The 23,767-nt window shown below is 54.3% G+C and overlaps 2 protein-coding genes across 3 annotated transcripts; one reads left to right on the top strand and one right to left on the bottom strand.

Annotated features, from left to right (window-relative positions):
• Positions 1-440: 440 nt before the first annotated feature.
• On the bottom strand, positions 441-13,037 carry ICMT (isoprenylcysteine carboxyl methyltransferase). Of its 2 annotated transcripts, none has more exons than XM_054441863.2 (5): positions 12,695-13,037; positions 11,865-11,953; positions 10,443-10,612; positions 8,852-9,069; positions 441-2,212 (listed from the first exon to the last, which is right to left on the bottom strand). In XM_054441863.2, exons 1-5 carry the CDS (start codon positions 12,887-12,889, stop codon positions 2,030-2,032), a joined length of 855 nt encoding a protein of 284 aa, XP_054297838.1. In that variant the 5' UTR covers positions 12,890-13,037; the 3' UTR covers positions 441-2,029. The 2 variants fall into 2 exon arrangements, with proteins under 2 accessions (XP_054297838.1, XP_063515996.1); XM_063659926.1 differs by having other exon boundaries at positions 441-1,918; positions 12,695-13,001.
• An 8,122-nt stretch (positions 13,038-21,159) lies between these two features.
• On the top strand, positions 21,160-23,713 carry HES3 (hes family bHLH transcription factor 3). Its single transcript, XM_054441783.2, has 4 exons — positions 21,160-21,285; positions 21,397-21,492; positions 21,594-21,675; positions 22,229-23,713. Exons 1-4 carry the CDS (start codon positions 21,223-21,225, stop codon positions 22,588-22,590), a joined length of 603 nt encoding a protein of 200 aa, XP_054297758.2. The 5' UTR covers positions 21,160-21,222; the 3' UTR covers positions 22,591-23,713.
• Positions 23,714-23,767: the final 54 nt, after the last annotated feature.

Raw genomic sequence — 23,767 nt, 5'->3', positions numbered from 1 at the left:
ACGTATGTCATGAGGGCCGATGGGCAAGTCTGTCTGGTTTTTGTTTTTTTTTTTTTGAGATGGAGTCTCGCCCTGTTGCCCAGGCTGAAGTGCAATGGCCCGATCTCAACTCAGTGCAACCTCTGCCTCCAGGGTTCAAAGGATTCTCCTGTCTCAGCCTCCTAAGTAGCTGGGATTACAGGCACCCGCCAGCACGCCCAGCTATTTTTTTTTGTATTTTTAGTAGAGACGGGGTTTTATCATGTTGGCCAGGCTGATCTCGAACGCCTGACCTCATGATCCGCCCGCCTTGGCCTCCCAAATTGCTGGGATTACAGGTGTGAGCCACCGCGCCCCACCGTCTGTCTGGTTTTCAAAGCAGCAGCTGTCATACTAGTAATCAATAACCCGTAAGCCTCTTTGGTATATATAACAACGAAAAAATTCATTAAGCCATGAAATCTAGAAATAAGTCATATTTCTGAGTTGATAAAATGCTTTTTTGAACATACATTTTAGGTATCTGGCACAATTAACGAAATGTCTGCCCATTTTTGTGTAGCTTTCATACAGTACAGATTTCATTGATGTCGCTCCCACATCTGAGTATTAAAAACATTTGACATTGTTCTTCTCAGTCCTCACAACACCCCTGTGAGGTAGGTGGTATTGACCCCATTCCACAGATGGGGAGGTCTAGGCACGGAAAGGTTTAGTGGCTCCTCACAAGCCGCGTGGTGGGGCAGCAGAGTGGTGCTCTGGCCCCGCGCCAACGCCGCCTTCACATTCACACTTCATCAGTGCCACCGCAACACTGCATGGCAGGATCTCACGCTGAGGCCAAGTTCCTGTCTAGTCCAGAATGAAGCCAGCGTCTCACCTCTTAAAGCTTCGATGTGTGACTCAAAGCCAACTACTCTCCCAAACTTGCAAAACAAACATATTGACTGAATCTTAGTTGGGACTATTTGCAGTATTTAAGATTATTTTTGAGAGTCAATCTGCTTGGATTTGTAGTTGTATATGCTCAAATCCCTTTGGAAAACAGTTTGAAATGACATGAGGGACAATGTAATTTTAAGAACAGAACACAGAAAACAAGAGTTCTGAGACTGACATTGAAATTGAGAATATAAGCTATGGTAAAATGAGAATCAAATCCCAAATAAACGGAGAGCAGCACTTCTCAATGTTTAAGGCCATGCACAGGGCAGGCATTCAGTAAGCACTTCTTGGATCAAAAGAAACTGACGCTCCTTTGAGCCGCCTGTCACTGACAACAGGAGCTGAGACCCCCGGGAAAGCCGGCCAGGGCCATGATCCCCTTGGCCTGGGGCCACGGTCACACAAAGCCACTCAGCCAAATCGCGTGGAGGTTATCTAGGCTTACTTGCTGCAGGATAAAAGTTGAGCTAGAACACCAAGCGTTGAGCTAGGAATACCCCTTTGAATGTGTACTGCTACTTATAAAAAATAGATATGTAGCTATGATTAAATAGATGAAGGCCCAAAGCATCCTATGAGGAAGTATTTTTAAAATTGTATAGATGTTCATGCAGTGGGGGACAGAAATAAAGAGGTTAAAGCGGTTTGTGTTTTTCGGTTAAATGAAAGGTTGTAAATGCATTTTTACTGCTGATAAGAAGGGGTACCTGCTACCCCTTTCTGCTGTGGAGTGTTGCTGAGGACAGAGTCCATCTCTCCCAGGGAGTCCTGGTTATCCCTTACTTACACTCTGGCCTCGGGGGCAGTGGCGTGTGGCCTCGGTCCTCCCCAGGTAACTCTGGAGGGCGCTGTGGAATATTGCTGTGATTTGCCTCTTACTCGTCTTTCACCCATGTTCCGCCTTGATTCGGCATAAGGACAGACTGCTCCGGTGGGGCCTTGGGTCCTCAGGCCTTCTGACCGCTTGGTCTTGAGTGACATTCCAGAAGAGTGACTAATGACATAAAACGATTAAGAAAATCCATGTTGCAGCGGCCAACCGGAAACAGTTTTGTCCCAGGCTGCACAGGGTCGGAGGCCCCAAGGTCACCGGAGCCACTGCCCGTCACAGGTCCACCTTGACCCCCTTTATGAAAGGCAGGCCCGTGGGCACCCTCTTCTTATACTCCAGGTACTCCTCTCCAAAAAAGTGAATTAGTGAGATTTCTTCTTCTTCTGTTCGATCACGGAAGAATCGCCACACTGTCAGGGCATAGCTGACGCCGCAGATGGGGTTACACAGCATCACCTAACAGAGGGAGACACCGGGCTCATCAGGGTGACCGTGGGATGACACCCTGTGCTTTGGTGGGCGTCTGTCTCTAATATCCAGAGGATTTCTGTGCCTGTGCCCTGCTGAGACCGTCAGGGTCTCTGGGAGCAGTACTGTCACCTTAGCCCTAAGCACTCAGTGCTGCAGGCCTTTCTCATGTGCTTTCCTGTTGCTCCTCTTACATGAGAGAGATCTGTAAATCACAAGATCAACCTCTTGGATTTCAACCCTCAGCTTGGGGTGACAGCAATGCCCCCCAACTCCGGGTGTGAGCTCCCCAACATGAGGTCCCATGCACGCTGCCTTCCTGCCCAGGACCCTCCCACCACAAATGCATTCGCTTACACCACAGCTGCCTGGGCCTCTGCCTCCTAAACCCACAGCCTCTGCTTCAGCACGAGATACAGGGCCACAAAACTAAGCTTCCGAAATGCCCCTTCCAGCAGATTACCTCCACGCTCAGAGAGCTCTAGAGCCTGAACCCCACCTCCTGAGTCTGGGTTTCCAACCCCAGAAGAGCAGCACTTCGCCCACTTCCCCAGTCTCCTGCCTTCCCCACGCTGTGCCCACTTTGCCTCTTTTCTTTTTTTTCTCCCGAGACAGATTCTCACCCTGTCACGTGGAATGCAGTGGCGTGATCATGGCTCACTGCAGCCTTAACCGCTTGGGCTCAAGTGATTCTCCCACCTCAGCCTCCCAAGTAGCTGGGACTAAGGGCATGTGCCACCACGCCCAGCTAATTTTTGTATTTTTTGTAGAGATGGGGTTTCACAATGTTGCCCAGGCTGGTCTCGAACTCCTGGCCCTTTCTTCCACCTTTAAGAACATCCTGGCCAGGTACAGTGGCTCATGTCTGTTAATTGCAGTACTTTGGGAGGCCGAGGAGGGCAGATCACCCGAGGTCAGGAGCTTGAGACAAGCTTGGCCAACATGGCGAATCCCCGTCTCTACCAAAAATAGAAGAATTAGCCAGGCGTAGTGGTGGAAGCCTGTAATCCCAGCTACTTGGGAGGCTGAGGCAGGAGAACTGCTTGAACCCAGGAGGCAGAGGTTGCAGTGAGCTGAGATCGCCACTGCATTCCAGCCTGGGCGACAGTGCGAAACTCCCTCTCAAAAAAAAACAAAGAACATCCTTCCCACTGATCTCCAGCCTAACAGTCCTTCAAGGCCAAAAGCATTCCCCAGCTCCTCAGGGAACCACTCACCTACACCTGCCCACTGGTCCCCTGTGGATGTGCATCTTCCCCAACATACATTTTCTGTATGTTTTCTGAATATAGATTTTAGGCTCCAATACAGCCACCCAGAGAGCCAGGCTCATGTCCTGACCTCTCACACCTTCTCTTATTGAGCACTTACTGTGTTCCCAGTGCCATGCTAAGCCCTTTACAATCATTACCCTGTTCAACTCTCATGGCAAACCTTTGAGGGCACACTACTATACCCACTTTGTTTTTTAAAAATTTTATTATTTTTTAAAGACAGGGTCTCACTATATTGCTCAGGCTGGACTTGAACTCTTGGCCTCAAGCCATCCTCCTGCCTCAGCTTCCCGAGTAGAGGGGACTACAGGCATGTGCCACTATGTCTTGCTGCCCCCACTTTAACGTGAGAGGAGAATGAGGCCAAGCAGTGAATGTCAGAATCAGGACTGGCCCAGTCAGTGACTCTGGGGCCTGTACCCTCACATCTGGCATAGCTTGCTGGGGATACCCTACAGTGGGAGTTCTCGATAGCAGGCTGCAGCCTGTTACTAAGCCAGGAAATCATTTAGTGCATTATGAACAGTATTGAAATAGTAAGATAGAAAACAGGACTTTGTAAACAGTAAGAGTAAGTATTATATCAGGAAAGACATGTTCCGTTCATACATGCACAAGTGCTGGAGCACACTGTAGAAAAAATCTATGGGCAAAAAGGTATGGAAAACCCTTTGGTTCTAGTGCACACATATATACAGGAAGCAAGCATTTATGGCAAATTACATTATTCAGTCATAACCAATTTGTTCCCAGGGAAGGCGATTGTTAATGTGGGGGTTTGACATGTTTCAGAAACAAAAAATGTAAAGTAAATGCTATGTGATCATTTGCCCAAGTATACCGTTAGGGGTTACCAGAGAGTCAGCAGGGACCATGCATTGCTGACGGGATGCCTGAGAGATCTCTGGATTTGCCCAAAGACTCGGAGACTTTTCCCAAAGACTTGGTGAATTTTCCAAGATCTATTCACATTCTTTGGCCAAGTCTTTCTAGGACCAAGAGTAAAGAATCAAGAAACAGTTTCAAGAAATAAGGCAGCCAGGTGCGGTGGCTCACGCCTGTAATCCCAGCACTTTGGGAGACTGAGGCAGGCGGATCACGAGGTCAGGAGATTGAGGTCATCCTGGCTAACACAGTGAAACCCCGTCTCTACTAAAAATACAAAAAATTTAGCCGGGCGTGGTGGCGGGCGCCTGTAGTCCCAGCTACTCAGGAGGCTGAGGCAGGAGAATGGCGTGAACCCAGGAGGCGGAGCTTGCAGTGAGCCGAGATTACGCCACTGCACTCCAGCCTGGGCGACAGAGCGAGACTCTGTCTCAAAAACAAAAAAAAAAAGAAAGAAGGCTTTGGGTTGGGCATGGTGGATCATGCCTGTAATCCCAGCATTTTGAGAGGCTGCGGTGAGAGGACTGCTTGAGCCCAGGAGTTCAAAATCTGCCTGGGCAACAATAAGACCCCATCTCTACAAAAAACAAAAAGTTAGCTGGGCATGGTGGTGCACACTTATAGTCCCAGCTACTGAGGAGACAAAAGCAGGAGGTCTGCTTGAACCCAGGAGTTTGAGACTAGCTTGGGCAACACAGCGAGATCTCATCTTTAATACACAAATAAATAATTTTGTTTTCTGTTTTTAAGACAGGGTCTCACTCTGTTGCCCAGACTGGAGTACAGCAGCAATCAAAGCAATCCTCCTGCCTCAGCCTCCTGAGTAGCTGGGACTACAGGTGCACGCTACAACTTCCAGATATATTTTTAGTTTTTTCCTCTGGAGAGAAGGGTTCTCACTATGTTGGCCAAGCTGGTTTCTTTTGTTTTTTTTGAGATGGAGTCTCGCTCTCGTCGCCCAGGCTGGAGTGCAGTGGCGCGATCTCGGCTCACTGCAAGCTCCGCCTCCTGGGTACACGCCATTCTCCTGCCTCAGCCTCCCAAGTAGCTGGGACTACAGACGCGTGCCACCACACCCGGCTAATTTTTTGTATTTTTAGTAGAGACGGGGTTTCACTGTGTTAGCCAGGATGGTCTCGATCTCCTGACCTCATGATCTGCCCGCCTCGGCCTCCCAAAGTGCTGGGATTACAGGCATGAGCCACCGCGCCCGGCCAGCCAAGCTGGTTTCTAATTCCTGGCCTCGAGCAATCCTCCTGCTCTGGTCTCCCAAAGCCACTGTGCCCAGCCAAATAGTAATTTTAAAAAAGAAATAGACGGGTTGGATGCGGTGGCTCACGCCTGTAATCCCAGCACTTTGGGAGGCTGAAGCAGTTGGATCATCTGAGGTCAGGAGTTTGAGAACAGCCTGGCCAACATGCTGAAACCCCTACTAAACCTACTAAAAATACAAAAAATTAGCTGGGCGTGGTAGTGCACACCTGTAATCCCAGCTACTCAAGGGGGCTGAGGCAGGAGACTCACTTGAACGTGGGAGGTGCAGGTTGCAGTGAGCCAAGATCGCACCACTGCACTTCAGCCTGGGCAACAAAGTGAGACTCTGTCTCAAAAAAAAAAAAAAAAAAGAAAGAAAAAGAAAAAGAAATATACGTGTTGGCTCAAGCCTGTAATCCCAGCACTTTGGGAGGCCAAGGCGGGTAGATCATTCAACCGCAGGAGCTCGAGACCAGCCTAGGCAACATGGAAAAACCCCATCTCTACAAAAATACAAAAATTAACCAAGGGGCTGGGCATGGTGGCTCACATATGTAATCCCAAAGCTTTGGGAGGCCAAGGCAGGCAGATCACCTGAGGTTGGGAGTTCCAGAACAGCCTGACCAACATGGAGAAACCTCGTCTCTACTAAAAATACAAAATTAGCCGGGTATGGTGGCGCATGCCTGTAATCCCAGCTACTCAGGAGGCTGAGGCAGGAGAATCACTTGAACCCAGAAGGCAGAGGTTGCAGTGAGCTGAGATCGTGCCATTGCACTCCAGCCTGGGCAACAAGAGTGAAACTCCATCTCAAAAAAATAAATTAATTAAAAATACAAAAATTAGCCAGGTGTGATGACACACATCTGTAGTCTCAGCTACTTAGAAGGCTGAGGCAGGAGAATCACTCAAACCCGGGAGGCGGAGGTTGCAATGAGCCTAGATTGTGCCACCGCACTCCAGCCTGGGCTACAGATACTCAGGAGACTAAGGTGGGAGGATCACTTGAGCCCAAGAAGTCGAGGCTGCAGTAAGCCATGATCATGCCAATGCACTATAGCCTGGGTGAGAGAACCTGCCTCAAAACAAAACACAAAACCATACATAAATAAAAAAATACACACACATACACACACACACATATAGAGTCAGGTGCAGTGGCTCACACCTATAATCCTTATACTTTTTTTTCTTCTTTTTTTTTGAGACAGTCTTGGTGTGTCGCCCTGGCTGGAGTGCAGTGGCGTGATCTCAGCTCATTGCAACCTCTGCCTCCCAGGTTCAAGCAAATATTGCGCCTCAGTCTCTCGACTAGCTGGAATTATAAGCAAGAACCACCACACCTAGCCTAATCCCAGCATTTTAGAAGGCCAAGGTGGGAGGATCGCTTGAGCCCAGGAGTTCAAGACCAGCATGGGCAACAAAGGAGGAACCATCTCTTTCTTTTTTGAGACAGAGTCTCACTCCATCACCCAGGCTGGAGTGCAGTGGCACGATCTCAGCTCACTGCAACCACCACCTCCCAGGTTCAAGCGGTTCTCAGGTCTCAGCCTCCCGAGTAGCTGAGACTATAGGCATGTGCCACCAGGCCCAACTAATTTTTGTATTTTTAGTAGAGATGGGGTTTTGTCATGTTGGCTAGGCTTGTCTCAAACTCCTAACGTCAAGTGATCCACCCACTTCGGCCTCTCAAAGTGCTGGGATTACAGGCAACTGGCCGGGAGAAACACCTCTACAAAAAATTTAAAAATTAGCCGGACATGGTGGCACACACCTGTAATGTGTTCCAGCTACTTGGGAGGCTGAGGTAGGAGGATCACTTGAGCTCAGGAGGTCAAGCCTGCAATGAGCCATGATCAGAACACTGCACTCCAGCCTGGGCAACACAGCAAGATCCTGTCTTGAAAAAAAAAAAAAAAGCTGGGCACAGTGGCTCACGCCTATAATCCCAGCACTTTGGGAGGCCGAGGCGGGCAGATCATGAGATCAGGAGATCAAGACCATCCTGGCTAACACAGTCAAACCCCATCTCTACTAAAAATACAAAAAATTAGCTGGGTGTGGTGGCGGGCGCCTGTAGTCCCAGCTACTCAGGAGGCTGAAGCAAGAGAATCGCTTGAACCTGGGAGGTGGAGGTTGCAGTGAGCTGAGATCACGCCACTGCACTCCAGCCTGGGCAACAGAGCGAGACTCCATCTCAACAAGGAAAGAAAAAAAAAAAAAAAGACCAGGCACCGTAGCTCAAGCCTGTAATCCCAGCACTTTGAGAGGCCCAGGAAGGCAGACTACTTGAGCTCAGTAGTTCAAGATGGCTCTGGGCACCTCGAGAAACCCTGTCTCTACAAAAAAAATACAAAAAGTAGTCAGGCATGGTGGTTCGTGCCTACAGTTCCAGCTACTTGGGAGGCAGAGGTTGCAGTGAACCAAGATCGCACCACTGCCCTCTGGCCTGGTCAACAGAGCAAGACTAGGTCTCAAAAAACAAAAAAAACAAAAAAACAAAAAACAAGGCCTTTTCTTCAGCCTGAGACAGAAGAACAAACCTCCATGGCTCACACAGCTCACTAACACATGGCCTCGGCCCCATTAATACCTATTTCTGATGAAAACCATCCAAGCTGCCACATGAGTGGCAGAGGGCACTCCCTTCCCTAAGCCCCATCTCTGTCCTCAGCCCTCTGGGGTGCTTCAGATCTATTAATAGGTTGAAGGGGCAGAGAAAGGGAGAGGCACAATGGCTCATGCCTATAATGCTAGCACTTTGCAAGGCTGAGGTGGGAGGATCACTTAAGGCCAAGAGTTTTAGACCTGCCTCGGTAACATAGTAAGACCCTGTCTCTACCAAAAAAAAAAAGAAAAGAAAAGAAAAAAAGAAAACAAACAAACAGAGGCAGAAACAGGATGAAGGGATACAGCAGGTAGCTAACAGCACCAAGAATCACCAAGGACTTATGCACCCAGGTTCTGGGCACATAGTGAAAAGCATTACGGACTACATTAGTTCTCTTGACTTTTATTAAATTATCACTTGAAACACGCCAAGAAGAACATGTACCTATTATTTAAAGGAGACCAACAACCTCATGAATACACTGAAAACCACAAAATTGTATACTTTGAAATGGTGACTTTTATGCTATGTGAATTACATCACGTTTAAAATGTTACTAAAAAAAAAAAGAAAAGGAAAGCAGTGTAATATTTAATGTTATACCTGAGTTCCAATACTCCAGTAAAACCACCCGACGTAAGAAGGATGCCGAAACCAAGCGTACACTCCACTGGTCACCAGAGTATGTGTATCTGATTTTTCATTCTGCACCACGTGGTTGAAATTGGAGCCAGCTGTAAACATGGCCGCCTTCCTCAGACATTCTCCGAAGATCACCATCAGCAGCCCTGTGACACTGAGCCAGGTGATCTGCTTCAGTTCTGTAGGAGAGAGACATCAATGACACACAGGGAGTGAAAACACTGGCCTGCTGAGCTCCCCTTCGCACTGCTTAAAATTAACCTATTTTCCCAAAGACAGAAACAGAAAATGTGCTCGTGGGCAATCAGCATTCGTCATCACATTAAAATTTCATAAGAAAACACATTCCCCTAAGTTATGCTGTTCATCAATTTACTTTAAAACACCAATAAGCACAATGAAAGCATCATGGTAAAGAGATGCTCTCTTGCTACAGCTGATGGGCTCTCTGGTTCACGACCCCTGGCCACATGCTCAGTCCTTCATTTGGGGACAAGTACAGCTAAGAGAAGCAAAGAAGGGTCCAAGGTCTCCACCCTGAATCCCAGGAGCCACATGTATTTCATTTCACTGGCTGTGAGACATTCAATTTCAGAGTGCATTCCACATACGGAGGCTTTTGTTAGTAAATTTTTTTTTTTTTGAGACAGAGTCTCACTCTCATTGCCCAGGCTGGAGTGCAATGGCACAATCTCAGCTCACTGCAACCTCCACCTCCTGGGTTCAAGCAATTCTGCCTCAGCCTCCCAAGTAGCTAGGATTACAGGCATGCGCCACCAGGCCCGGCTAATTTTGTATTTTTCGTAGAGATGAGGTTTTACCATGCTGGTCAGGCTGGTCTCAAACTCCTGACCTCATGTGATCCACCCACCTCGGCCTCTCAAAGTGCTGGGATTAAAGGCGTGAGCCACTGCACCCGACCTTGTTAGTAAACTCTTTTTTTTTTTTTTTTTTGAGATAGAGTCTCGCTCTGTCACCCAGGCTGGAGTGCAGTGTCACGATCACGGCCCACTGCAACCTCCGCCTCCCGGATTCAAGCAGTTCTCCTGCCTCAGCCTCCCGAGTAGCTGGGATTACAGGCAGGTGCCATCACGCCCGGCTTTTTTGTATTTTTAGTAGAGACAGGGTTTCACCATATTGGCCAGGCTGGTCTCGAACTCCTGACCTTGTGATCCACCTGCCTCGACCTCCCAAAGTGCTGGGATTACAGGCGTGAGCCACCGTGCCTGGCCAGTAAACTCTTACATGAAACGTCTAAATATCATCTGATTATAAAATTAGAATCACAACTACCCAAGGTTGGGACTTCACATTAGATGGTGCACTACGTGATGCAAACTTTAAAGCAAAAGGTCAGCACGTCCTCGAGTCAAAATCCAGAGGCAGAATTCATGAGCGGAGCTCATCCTTTATAAATAGCTTACTGAGGATAGAGGTCTGCGGAAAATCGCTTGGGGGAGATTAGACCTGAAAGGTGAATCAATGTCATTGTCCTCAGCCTGAATGGGAGCCACCATTTTCTCCTCCAGAGGGGGACATAAGGCACACTAACCTGGCCAAAAGATATTTTCAAGTGTGAACTCTAACCAAGAAGAAAGAGCAGCTACTGTATACTCCAGGCTGTGATTCAGGAGAAAGGAATCCAAAGACAGACTTTTGGGATTATTGACTGCTGTCACCAAGTATTCGGAATAGTGGAACAATGACAGGGAGCACATGTACCTATTTAAAGACAAAAAGAGAGTTCAGTTGGGACAAGAGAACCAAGTTAACCATAAGTGCACATCTGGGTCTCCTGAGCTGTCCCTAAGTCTATGAGGCCCTGTTCTCACCCGTCTGAGAGTGGACACAGGTACCCATCTGCAGCATCTACTACCTCAGGTTTGCAAAAAGTGGAGTTTTTAAGGGGCTGTTTTTGGTTCTGGTGTTTTCTGGTTTTGTTTTATTTTTTTTTTGAGACAGAGTCTCACTGTGTCGCCCAGGCTGGAGTGCAACGGTGTGATCTCGGCTCACTGCAACCTCCGCCTCCCAGGTTCAAGCGATTCTCCTGCCTCAGCCTCTCGAGTAGCTCAGACTACAGGTGCCCACCACCATGCCCGGCTAATTTTTGTATTTTTAGTAGAGACGGGGTTTCGCTATGTTGGCAAGGCTGGTCTCGAACTCCTGGCTTGGCCAGGCTGGTCTTGAACTCCTGACCTCGTGATCTGCCCACCTCGGCCTCCTAAAGTGCTGGGATTACAGGCGTGAGCCACCGCACCCGGCAAGGGACTGTTTTTGAATGTCACAAGCAAAACAAACCCATAGGTCACAGAGGCATTATGGGCCCTTCTGTCCTTTAAAAATGACACTACACACAATAAAACATGAAAGAGGGAGATAACAACATAAAGGAGTGATGTATGTCAGATACAAAATTTAACAAAACTGAAATAATTCCGGCAAAAAAGGATTAGATGGCTCAAAATATTGATAAGAGGAGATAAAACTTTTTACCTTGAAGCCACTGGTTCATATCCAGGTCAGACTAGAAGGCTCAAGGGACTGAAATCATAGTGTAGGGAAAAATCCTACAATGGCTGTGGGGATGCACTAGATGTGACCTAATAGAAATTAGAGATGAAAAAGGCCTATGAAGACAAGCCAGAGCCCTGCCCCTGCCCGCCACCGAGGACCTGCACCCCTTCCGGGAAGGGCTGCTCACGTTACTGAATGCTGTCACCACAGCTGCGGATGACAGCACCTTTGGGGGTGCCAGGGAGATCTGTTTCTGCCTGATTCACAATCAACCCACAGGCACGAAATCACAAGGGCTGAAATGTGAGCAACTAGGGGGAAGCCAGGAGACTTCGTTTCCAGAGAACCCTGAACAGCCTTCTGCCGGTCACAGATGAGACAGGGATGAGGAAATGCCACTACTGACCCTCTGATCTGTCCACCCTCGCCTGAAAACCAGTATTTCCGAAGGAATTCTTACCAGCCAAAGTGACTCCAAGAAGACTGGCTAAAACTTAGCAGCATGCCGCAGCCGAACACAAACCCCAGGAAACAAGCTCGGATGGCTATCTGAAAGGAACCCAAGAGAAGCTCAGTCACTCGCAGTCCTCAGAGTACAGATCTGGGCTGCTGACCTTCCCGGAACAGGCAAGCCACAGGCAAGCAGATAGAGCCGATTTGCTGAGGTTGAAAGGGAGAAGTGGGCGACCTGGGTTCAAATTCTGCACCCACCCCTCTCTGGCTGTGTGGCCTCCCAAGTTATTTAACCTCTCTGAGCTTGCTTCCCCATCTACACCCAGGGGATAACAGTACCTACCTTTTAGGACTGCAGTAAGGATTACCCACGTAAAACACTGAAGACTAACTGCTACCTAAATTTTAGCTGCCATTATTATTATTATTCGCGATTATTATTCACGGCTGTAGAAAAACTGCTTAAGCCTAGTTTATGAGGTCAGGGCACCCGGGCCTGTGCGCCCAGCCCCACCCACGTCACTGCGGGGCCTCTGACCTGAGACAGGGCAGCAGGTAGGTCTCTGCACCTCAAGTTACATAAAAGCACTCGCGGGCTCGCTCACTCCCACCCCACGCGCACCTGCTGAGCTGCACAAGCTGCAATTTAACACCCACTCCTCGGGTGCAGGGCGCCCAAGCCCGGAGAGAGAGTGTCCCCTCCTGCGATCTGAACTCGAGGATGAAGAGCGCGCGCGTGGGAGCCCACTGCGGGCCCAGGGAGAAAGGTGCCCACGCGCCGCGCCAAGCGGACCCCCGCCCGCCCCACCGGCCCAGCCGGCCCCCGCCGGCCTGCACCTGGTAGCGAGGCGGCCGATAGAGCAGCAGCAGCAGCGCGTTGAGCCCGGCCACGTAGAGCGCCAGCCCGGTGCGGCCCTGCAGGCCGGCGCGCGTGAGCAGCGGCAGCGCGAGCACCGAGGCGCCCAGCAGGAAGGTGGCGAGGCTGAGACGCGCCTCGGAGCCCGGCGGAGCCCGCGCCGCGCAGCCCGCCATGGCGCCGGGCGGCGGACGAGCGGGCGGCGGAGCCGGCTGTAGCCCGGGGAAACGCGCCGGCTGCGCCTGCGCACTGTGCCGCCGACGCCGGCCCGGGACGAGCAGCTGCCCGGAGCCGCGCGCCGCCTGCCAGTTCTCGCGAGAACTCGGGCCCGCCGTGTTGCTGTCCGGAATTTGGCGGGAGCGCCCCGCCCCGCCCCGCCCCTCCCCGCCCGCCCCTCCCCGCCCCGCCCGCCCCTCCCCGCCCCGCCCGCCCCTCCCCGCCCCGCCCGCCCCTCCCCGCCCCTCCCCGCCCCTCGGGGACATCCGGGCTCTGAGCCCGACTCTGTGCCGGGCGGGGGCCGGGAAGTGGTGGGAGAAATCGCAGCCCGCCTCTGTCCAAACTTAGTCCCAAACTCAGGAGGTTCCTATCCCAAGAAGCAATGTAAAATTTGAAACGAGCCGGGCGCGGTGGCTCACGGGAGGCCGAGGCTGGCGAATCATTTGAGGTCAGGAGTTCGAGACCAACCTGGACAAAATGGGGAAACGCCGTCTCTACTAAAAATACAAAAATTAGCTGGGCGTGGTGGCGCACGCCTTTAATCCCAGCTACTTGGTGGGGCTGAGGCAGAATTGCTTGATCCGGGGAGACGGAGGTTGCAGTGAGCCGAGATTGTGTCACTGCACCCCAGCCTGGGTGACAGAGTGACACTCCATCTCAAAAAAAAAAAAGTTTGAAACGGCCGCACCCTCGCCGGCCCTGCGTGGTCCCCGAAAACCAGACGCCCTGGGGCGCGGGTTCCGCCGAGTGCGGCGACCTCCCGCCCTCCCTCTGCGGCTCCCTGGAAAGCGGCCTGGACAACGGCATCCATGCGACGGGACCACCGCCCGCTTAAATTCCTGTTGTGGAACAAGGCTGGACGGTGATGGGAATGCTCAGGATATATTAGGTTTTCTTTTTTTTTTTTTTTTTTTGAGACGGAGTCTCGCTCTGTCGCCCAGGCTGGAGTGCAGTGGCGCGATCTCGGCTCACTGCAAGCTCCGCCTCCCGGGTTCACGCCATTCTCCTGTCTCAGCCTCCCAAGCAGCTGGGACTACAGGCGCCCGCCACTGCGCCCGGCTTATTTTTTCGTATTTTTAGTAGAGACGGGGTTTCACCGTGTTAGCCAGGATGGTCTCCATCTCCTGACCTCGTGATCCGCCCGCCTCGGTCTCCCAAAGTGCTGGGATTACAGACGTGAGCCACCGCGCCCGGCCTGTATTAGGTTTTTAAACAGCAGGAGGCAAAGCTTTTCGGTGTGATCCTGACTTCACTTGGGGAAAAAGGGCAGGTATCTGAGCCTGGGAAAATGATCAAGCTATCAGCCAAAATGGTATAACGCCGACTATATATGTACCTTTTTTTTTCTTTTTTTGTTTTTTAGACACAGGGTCTCACTGTGTCGGCCAGGCTGGAGTGCGGCAGTCTGGAACTCCTGGGCCCAAGCGATCCTCCAGTCAGCCTCCCAAAGCACTGGAATTACAGATATGAGCCTCCACCCCGGCCTATCTTTAGGTAGTGGCACTCTTGGTGATTTTTATTGTCTTTATGTGTTTTTGCAGTTTCCATACTGCCTACAATGAACATAGATTACTTTTTTTTTTTCAGACGGAGTTTTGCTCTTGTTGCCCAGGCTGGAGTACAATGGCGCACTCTCGGCTCACTGCAACCTCCGCCTCCCGGGTTCAAGTGATTCTCCTGCCTCAGCCTCCTGAGTAGCTGGGATTACAGGAGCCTACCAGCACGGCCAGCTAGTTTTTTTGTATTTTTAGTAGAGACGGGGTTTCACCATGTTGGCCAGGCTGGTTTCAAACTCCTGACCTCAGGTGATCCACCCGCCTCGGCCTCCAAAAGTGCTGGGATTATAGGCATGAGCCACCGTGCCCGGCCCATAGATTACTTCTATAATCAGAAGTTGTTCTTTACTTTTTAAAGAGTAAATTCTCTCACCTCAGGTAGCTCAGAGAGCTGCGCTGGAGGAGAAAGGCAGTAAGTGAAAAACTGGAATAAACTCTGCAGGGGTGGGAGTGGGGGCAGAAGGGGAGAGCAAGGATGGGGAGCAAAGAGGGACCCCAGGGGAGGCCCTCAGCTTGGAGGGCGGCAGGGCGAGGAGGCTGCAAGGAACAGATGCCAGAGCTAGGCCTTGGGGCCCTCGGGGATGGACAGCCTGCCCTCCATTGGAAATGAGATCAAGGAGGGAGTGAGGGCTTGGCATTTGAAAGGCACAGAGGCGGGAGGGAGCAAGGCTGAGAAGGGATGGGGACAGGCCCTCAGGGAGGCTGGCACCAAGTGGTGGGTCAGCGAGAGAGGCAGGCAGACTGTGAGCCCTGCATCTGAGCCCCTCACCTCTCCACTCTTGTCCCTGCAGATCCTGGCAGGAGCTCTGGTACCTGGCAAGCTGGATGGAGAGCCTGGGCCAGAATCCCGGACCCCTCGCCTCTGCAGCCTAGCTTTGTGACCTTGGCAAATCCATTCTATGCGCCTCCGTTTCCTGTACAGTGGGGATACTTATTTCTCTGGCACAGATTGGTATTTGTTCTGTAAAGCCCAGTACCACTTTATTTTATTTTAGTTATTGATTTTTTTGAGACAGGGCCTCACTCTGTTGCCAAGGCTGGAATGCAGTGGCGAGATCATAGCTCGCTGCAGCCTCAAACTCCTGGACTCAGGCCATCCTCCTGCCTCAGCCTCCTGAGTAGCTGGGACGACAGGCATGCCCCACTGCGCCTAGCTCCAGTACCATGTTTAAACGCTGCTCAGAAAACTTGCTAAACTTGGTGGATGGGAATTGAAAACAGATTTAATGTTTTAAAAATCACAGTCACCCAGCTGCAGTGCCACATGGGAAGGAGGCCTGAACGTGAATGTTGGTGGGAGCTGAGAGCTCCTGTGACTGCCACCAGTGTCCTGTGGTCTCCCACAGACTCGGGACATCTCCCTCTGCACCAGGACACCTCAGGACCACCAGAGGGCACTCATCGTACCTTCACCCCCGGAAGTGAGCTGGTCCTGGGGGCAAAACCCACTGTGCCTGGGAAGCCCTTCCTGGCTTCTGCTCTCCTCAATGTATGACAGCCCTGATTTACCCCCAGGGACTGTTGCCACTCGGGGTTGTAGAGTAATATGTAACCAGACTGGAGAACCGCAGCAATGCTCTCTCCTCTGTCCATCACCTCCCGTTGGCCCCTCCCACTTCATCAGCCCCATTTTGGAGAAGGGAGAAAGAAGGGAGAGGCAGCAGTCTCCTCCCAGGTGGGGCCGGACTCCAGGGAAGGAGAATTTTCAGAAGTTGCTGGAGTTGCCGAATCTGTCAGGGCCTGGGGTTCACAGAGCAGTGATGGAGGAGAAAGGAGAGGAAGCAGATCTAAGCACACACGGGCATCAAACCAGAGAAACAAAGTCACATGCAGAGGGCTGCACATAGACACAAGGAAACACACACGGAGATGCACAGAAACACGCAGACCCCACGCAGGGACCTGCTTTCCCACCACAGAGGAAAGCAATCTGATCAAACAGACCCACTGTGCACCCAGCCCTCCATGCTCGGGGACAACACACCTACAAAAATATAAGAAAAAAAGGGAAAACTGCTCTGCCTGGGATGCCTTGCTTGACTGTTCTTGTAAATAAGCATTTGAATGTGTTTTGTTCTAGGAGCTTTCGAGGCAGGCACAAAGGGAGCCCTCCTTTCTCATGCAGGAAGGTCCCTCTGCAGCCTCCCCCTTCCCTCCCCCTCCTGCCATCCGCCCACAGGCTGAGGTGGCTTTATTTCCTGGGCCCGAGTGTGGATACCTCCTGTTTTAGAGAACCCTGAGAACCACTGTGCTATTTCCAAGTTAAACTCCAGGCCGAGATGAAATTAGGCTTTTTCTTTTTTTTTTTTTTTTTTTTTGAGACGGAGTCTTACTCTGTTGCCCAGGCTGGAGTGCAGTGGGACGATCCCAGCTCACTGCAACTTCTGCCTCCTGGGTTCAAGCGATTCTCCTGCCTCAGCCTCCCGAGTAGCTGGGATTACAGGCACCTGCCACCACACCCGGCTAATTTTTGTATTTTTAGTAGAGACGGGGTTTCACCATGTTGGCCAGGCTGGTCTCGAACACCTGACCTCATGATCCGCCAGCCTCGGCCTCCCAAAGTGCTGGGATTACAGGCATGAGCCACCGTGCCTGGCCAGGTTAGTGACTTTTTTAAGACAGTCGGTCCCCGGCAGCTCCCAGTCATTCACAGGCCTCTGCCCCGTCCCCTGTCCATATGGAGGCTGGGAGGGCCGCAGGGAGGGGCCTGTCGAGTGTGGCCGCAGCTCTTCCCAGGAGGGAATCCCTGTCTTCCAAAAGTTTTCTTTCCCCCGCTCTGGCCATTCCAGGCTGAAGGAATGAAAGCTCCCTCTAGGCTGGAAAACAGGTAAACGATCTGTAATTTATGAGCACCATCAGCCCAAAGTGCACAAGTCATATGTGCACAAAGGGGCCGGGTAAATATTTAAAGATTAGAGCCAGCTGGGGAGAAACACAAAAGGCCGGGGCAATGGGGGTCTTTCTGAATTCACTCTCCCCGAGCTGGGCCAGGTCAGCGTTGATGCACTTGCTGGAGTCCCGGCCTTTGTCCTCTGAAGGGCCCTTGTCTGCTGGGCTATTGGGAGTCCCAACACAGCTAAAGAGAGTTAAACAATCGCAGCCTCTCCAACCACATCTGGAGACAATTGGCTGAGTCATTTCAGAGCTTTTGCTGTGTGTCCCAATAGTTAATTACATGGAGCAATCACTTCATTTCACTTTGAAATGCATCTGCAGAGGGGGACAACAGATTTCTCCCTCCAGTCACCTGCATCCACAGTAGCCTGTGAAGCACTCACCAGTTAGCACTGGTTCAAACCCCTGGAAGTACAGAAGGGAAGGGGCTGCCACACGGAGCCACATGGCTGTCCTCTGGGATGGGCCGCAGGTAGGGCTCTTGTCCTGGGGCCCGAAAACCTCTCCCTGCTTGGTTCCAGACCTGACATAATGTTTTTTTGTTTTTTTGTGTTTTTTTGTCAAACTCAAGAAAACCAAATGACGGAAGGGGTGGCACAGACACTTGTCACTTTCTGCATTAAATTTCCCAACATGAGACAGGAGGGAGCCCTGAGCAGCCTTGGAGGCTCTAAGAGCCCTCAGAAGTTAGAGAAGGAAGTTTTTTTCCTTGAATGAGCAGAGGGGGGCCTGGGTCTCCCCACTTCTCCTCCTGGACCTGTGCTCCTTTCCAGGCCGCCTTGGGGACCCCAGATGCTAAAGATGGAAAGGGAGTTGGTGGCCTACATCCCAGCTTGCGTAAGCCCCGCTTCTAAGTTGGTCCATGCCCTTCCTGGCAGCCCGAGAGCGCTTTGTCCTGCTTGCCCTCAGAGGATAGGGTGAACCCACTGCCACTCCCCCTCCAGCTCTGAAAATACCTCCTGGTCTCTGTGAGCCCCTTTGGAGCCAGGCCTGTCTGAGGCTGTGCGAGGATGCCCAGACTCAGGGCTTGTAATTAGCGTGACAGGCTGGGGTGGAGGGTGGACCCCGAGTCTTCAGCCTGGGTTTCCGGGAAGGGTCCCTGTAGAGACTAGTCTGCTGTCTTTCCCAATGACCTTGTCAGATGCAAAGCACGATGACTTTAACTTAGTAGGGAAGTGGCTGCCCAGAGATAGGAGCAAGAAGTGAGGGTGAAGTGGCAATGGTGGGGAGAAACTCGGCTCAGAGCTCGGGAAAGGGGAGGGTGGAAATCGCACCAAGATCTCTCCTCACCTTGATCCTGCGCGACCCTCGGCCAGTGTAAGGCGAGTAGCGGGCCAAGGAGGCTGTTTGTGATGGAGGAGCCACGGGCGGGGGCGCCAGAAAGTAGGGGGATCATTCCAGGTGGGGAGACCACTGACCGAAAACGGGCCACGGGACAGGGGGCGCGGCGGGCAGTGTCGGGGTTGAGGTCGTGGGGCAGCGGAGGCGGAAGTCCATTCAGTGGACAAGGGCCGAGCGACGCCTGAGAATTCCGCCCAGGCCTTAAAGCGGGCCTCGCCTCCCGCAGCCAAAGCAGAACATTGCGAATTAGCGCATTTTGCGGTCAATTTTCCACTGCTTAAGAAACACTAAGCTATCCACGTGAGCGGCCCCACCCAGTGCGACTGGAATCCCAGGGGACGGGCTTGGGAGGGGTGGTGGCCCTGGGAACGGTGGGTGTCGGGGTTCGGGCCGGGGCAGCCCCGGGGCCCCTTTATGGCGGCCCGGACTCAGGAGAGGGGGCGGGCCCGGCACCCAGCTGCGGGCCGCGAGAGCTGCGCGGAGGGCCATTGGTTTGCTAATGCCCTCGAGTTGAAAGGCGCGGGCGGCGGTTTATAGGGAAGGATTGTAATTAGAGGACAAATTGCCCCGCTGCCCCGCAGCTCGAGAACGCGGGGAGGGGGAGGCCCGCCGGCGCGCGGCGCGCGCCAGGCCTCTGTGCAGATGTGCAGCAGCTGGAAGTCCGCGCCCTGCGGGGCGCCCGGAGTTTGGCCCCGAGGGGGCGGGGGCGGGCTCGGGCGCCGCTTTGTGGGGCCCGCACAATGCCCTTAACACTCGGCTGCCCGCTTTGTGTCCGGCCGCGCCGCCCGCCCGCCCCGTGGTGCCTTTGTACCGCGCCGCCACCGCCCCAAGCTCGGAGCGAGTCTCATGGAGGACGCCCCGGCCCGGCTGGTCCTGGTGCTTCAAAGCTGCCCGGCGCGTGCCAGCGCCCGCCGCCTGGTCTCGGCCCCCGCCGCCCTCCCAGGCCCGGGTCGGCCCGGATCTGGCCCGGATCTGGCCCGCGGGCCCCGCGGCCCGGGCTGGAGAGAGCTCCAGAGCTGCTGTTGCCGCTGCCTCGGCCTGAAAGGGGGAGGGCGTGGCGCGATTCTCCACGCTGCTTGGCGCCTGGGAACGCCGCTATCCTGGGGAGGGTAGGCGGGGGCGGGCTGGGGGGAGATGCCCCGGCTTGATGGAGCTGGGGGGCGCACCCCACCCTGAGTCCCTACACAGAAGCCGGTTTGTTCATTCCTCTGCCACAGGGCTCACCTGCAGAATTTTTGCGACTTCCCTGTCACCCTCAGAAGCAATGGGGGCTGCATTGTTCAGAATATAATTTTACAAGCCCAAAACTAAGGCCATGAGGTCCCATGGGAGGTGTCTAAGTTTGAACCCAGGGACTTCCTGGAGGTCAGCCTTCCTGTCCATCACAGCAACTACAGTTCAGCCTCCTGGAGTCCAACCAGGGGGATGGCCCCAGAGCCTTGCTGTAGGCCTAGCCCATCCTGGGGCAAGTGCTCCAGGCGCCTCCTCCACTGGGTCCGCCATAGTCTGAATCACGGATTGGGGTGCGGGACCTGGACCTCTCGAAGTGTGGCCTGGAGCTCTTCCCAGAATGTCAGTGGTCTCCTGCCACCACCACCTGTGCGTGGAGCTGACAGCAGGCTCATGGGAGTAGACTTCCAGTGCTTCTCCATGGGGACAGGGTCTGCCACCAAAGCCATCCAGCCTGGAAGCCCAGGGCTGTGAGGAAGGGAGAGGCAGCCGGGTTCACCCCACCTGCCTCCTGTGGGAAGTCCGCGTTGGATCCTAGCGGTGTCAGAGAACACAGGACGCAGGCTGCACCCTCACCAGGACCCGTCCCAATCCCAAGGCCCCAGCAAGGATGAAGCTGGCTGCGGCCCCGCGGGTGGGCTGCACGCTTTAATGGGACACATGCTGCTGCGTGGCCCCCGCGGGCTCGGCTTGTGCCCGGCTTTGAGCATCCACAGGCAGAAAATTGCTGCATTGTCCCGACATTAGGGCAACTAATGCGGCGTTGCTGGTATGGCCAGAGCATGAAGTGCATACAAAGGCGTCGCCTTGGCATCTTCATCAGTCCCGAGGGAGCCCAGAGCCCTGTCATAGTCAGTGAGGCAGCCTGTGGCCAGCTGGCCCATGTACCTCCCCAGTAGGTGAGCCCTGGAATGCTTGCACCCCAGGGTATCAAGGACTTGGCAAGTGGGACTGGAGAACTTACGGGGATTGGGACAGGATGGGCATGGAGGGGGTGGGCATGGCAGGTCTCCTCAGACTTGGGAAGTGCTGGAGGCCAGAGAGATAAGGAAAAGACAGAGAAAGGGGAAGGGGGGTCCCTCGGGAGGCAGGGGGGGTCCTGAAGGTGAGAGGAAGCCTAGGCTATGGGAGGGGGCTGAGGGAAGGAGGTGGGGAGCTTCCCGGTGCGTCCTCCCTCGGTCCCCTCCTCCTCGAGGTTTCTAGAGTGCAGAGGGCCTCATTGACATGTAAACGAGGGTCCCTATAAAGGCGGCGCTGCCTCGCACTGGTGCATGGACTGCAACATGGGCACGGAGCCTGCTGCCCGGGGCAGCCTCCCCGGCAACTTCCGAAAGGTCTGGGGTCTTGAGGGATGAGGGGCAGGCACCCTTCCCCGGGAGGTGGTGGGGGGGGGGCAGAGGGCAGAAGGGTGGCAGTCCTGCACTCTAAAGGCTGTTCATCTGCAGATTTCCAAGCCGCTGATGGAGAAAAAGCGCCGGGCACGCATCAATGTGTCACTGGAGCAGCTCAAGTCGCTGCTGGAGAAACACTATTCGCACCAGGTGAGACTCAGGCGGGGTGGGGGTGGGTGGGTGATACGATCCCAACCTCCCTCTCTCCACCTCGGGAGGCCGGCCTAATAGACCTTTCCATGGTCGGGTAGATCCAGAAGCGCAAGTTGGAGAAGGCTGACATCCTGGAGTTGAGCGTGAAGTACATGAGAAGCCTTCAGAACTCCTTGCCAGGTACAGGGGAGGGCTGGAGGGAGGAGGGGGAGGCTTGTGGGATCAGAGCCAGGGTTGCACAAGGCCAAATAAAGAGGGATGCCTCAAGGACCGCTTGACCCCGGGCTTTTGAGACCAGCCTGGGCAACATAGCAAGACAGCAAATATAAAGAGGACAACTCGGAGGCAGGTGGGCAGCTGGTAAGGAGGGGGCCCCAGCTCGCTAGGGGGCGAGGGAGGAGCAGTAAAGCCCGGGCTGGCTGTGCGATTGCAATCTGGGTGGTAGGTCTGGACCCCGGGGGAGACGTTCGGGTAGTCTGACCTCCGCCCTCCTCTTCCCTTCCTCAACACGCTTCTTCCCTCCTTTCCCCTCCACCCCCACTCCCCTCTCCTCCCTCCCTCCCTCCCCTCCCTTCCTCCCTCCCCTCCCTCCCCTTCCCCTCCCCTCCCTCCCCTCCCTCCCCTTCCCCTCCCCTCCCTCCCCTTCCCCTCCCCTCCCTCCCCCTTCCCCTCCCCTCCCTCCCCCTTCCCCTCCCCTCCCCTCCCTGTTTCTCGCGTCCGCTCTTCCCCGCAGGGCTCTGGCCAGTGCCCAGGGGAGCCGAGCACCCGTCGGGCTTCCACAGCTGCCTGCCCGGCGTGAGCCAGCTCCTTCGGCGCGGAGATGAGGTCGGCGGCGGCCTGCGCTGCCCCCTGGTGCCCGAGCGCGCCGCCGGCAGCACCATGGACAGCGCCGGGCTGGGCCAGGAGGCGCCCGCGCTGTTCCGCCCTTGCACCCCCGCCGTCTGGGCTCCTGCTCCGGCCGCCGGCGGCCCGCGGTCCCCACCACCCCCGCTCCTCCTCCCCGGCTCGTCCGCCAGCGTCCCCCCGCCGCAGCCAGCGTCGAGTCGCTGCGCCGAGAGCCCCGGGCTGGGCCTGCGCGTGTGGCGGCCCTGGTGAAGCCCCGGGGATGGCCTGAACTTAAGGCGCTCCCTATTTGGTCTCGCGACACAGGGACTATTTTCAGCACGCCCACAGTGACTGCCAGGACCCCCCAGTCGTCCGTTCTGGTCTTTGGGCGGGGGTGGTTTGGAGAGGGCCGCGCACCCCGCAAACGCAGAGAAATACCCCCAGCCCTGCCGGACTGGGTCTGCGCGTCTGGGCATAATCCACCCCCACTCCAGCTCCACCTACACACGCCGGACCGCTCGCTCTCCGCCCATCCTCCGGAGGGGCTGGGAGGGGGTGTCCTGGGCTGCACCCCTTTCCCAGGGACCCCTGGCGGGCAACCCGCCCGCCCCCACCCCCGCCCGGTTGCCGCGCAGCGGTGGGAATGTCGCAGTTGGCAACAGCGCAGAGCTGACCCCTCGCAGCGAGGAGAATCGCTGCCCCGCCCCGGACCATTCAGCGGACAGCGGGCGCCCGGTTCCCACCAGCACAAAACGCGCCTGGCCCCGCCCCGCCGGCGAGGGGCTCCCAGCCTCCCCCAACCCGGGATCCTCTTGGCTTCCAACGACCTCCTCCGCAAGCGGTACTGCCCACAGAGCTGGCGCACTCCCCGAGGCCCACCCTTCTCAGAAGCCCCGCCCCTAAGATGCACCGTCCCACCCGGACGCCCCGCCCACGCGGTTCCTGGAAGGGACCCATTGCTTGGTGGCACCAGCTTGAGGGTTGCAAAAGTGAACCCGGTGCCTGTCGTGGGAGAGGGGAACGCCTTCCGCTCGACAAAGACCCTGGCCCACATTCCAAGCCCGGACCCCGTAGAACCCGCAGCTCCAGATCCCTAGGGCTGCCGCAGAATCCAAACCCTGGACGGCTCTCGGAGCGCGCTGCGCCACTTTATTGGTCCATAATGAGGTCACTGCTGCGCACGGACTTCGGTGGTGGGAGGCTCTCAAGTCAGATTTTCTTACCCTGGGCTTCTGGCCCAGGAGTACGGGCCAGCGAGGGGCAGCTCGGGTTGTGGGGTCAGAGATCCTGACACCTCCTCCCGACACCTTGTAATTCAGAATAAAGCCAGCGCGAATCTGTGAAGTCGCTATCAAGAGGACACCAGAGGTCTAATATCTCCCACCCCTGCGATGCCTACTTAGGTGCATCTTTTGGAACCACAAATATCAACTTTCTATAGAAGCTC

The sequence above is a fragment of the Pongo pygmaeus genome, chromosome 1, assembly GCF_028885625.2.
Source record: "Pongo pygmaeus isolate AG05252 chromosome 1, NHGRI_mPonPyg2-v2.0_pri, whole genome shotgun sequence".
Classification (NCBI taxonomy): domain Eukaryota; kingdom Metazoa; phylum Chordata; class Mammalia; order Primates; family Hominidae; genus Pongo; species Pongo pygmaeus.
The sequence above is the reverse complement of the archived record's forward strand: the minus strand, read 5'-3'. Positions and strand labels throughout refer to the sequence as shown.

What these genes read in the sequence shown, in the direction of transcription:
- HES3 (XM_054441783.2), top strand. Translation starts at nt 21,223, where the DNA reads ATGGACTGCAACATGGGCACGGAGCCTGCTGCCCGGGGCAGCCTCCCC. An exon ending in TCCCCGGCAACTTCCGAAAG is followed by an intron (nt 21,286 to 21,396) that starts GTCTGGGGTCTT and finishes GTTCATCTGCAG; the next exon opens with ATTTCCAAGCCGCTGATGGA. An exon ending in CCTTCAGAACTCCTTGCCAG is followed by an intron (nt 21,676 to 22,228) that starts GTACAGGGGAGG and finishes TCTTCCCCGCAG; the next exon opens with GGCTCTGGCCAGTGCCCAGG.
- ICMT (XM_054441863.2), bottom strand. Translation starts at nt 12,889, where the DNA reads ATGGCGGGCTGCGCGGCGCGGGCTCCGCCGGGCTCCGAGGCGCGTCTC. An exon ending in TCTTGGAGTCACTTTGGCTG is followed by an intron (nt 10,613 to 11,864) that starts GTAAGAATTCCT and finishes GTCTTTAAATAG; the next exon opens with GTACATGTGCTCCCTGTCAT. An exon ending in TGAAAATATCTTTTGGCCAG is followed by an intron (nt 9,070 to 10,442) that starts GTTAGTGTGCCT and finishes TCTCTCCTACAG; the next exon opens with AACTGAAGCAGATCACCTGG.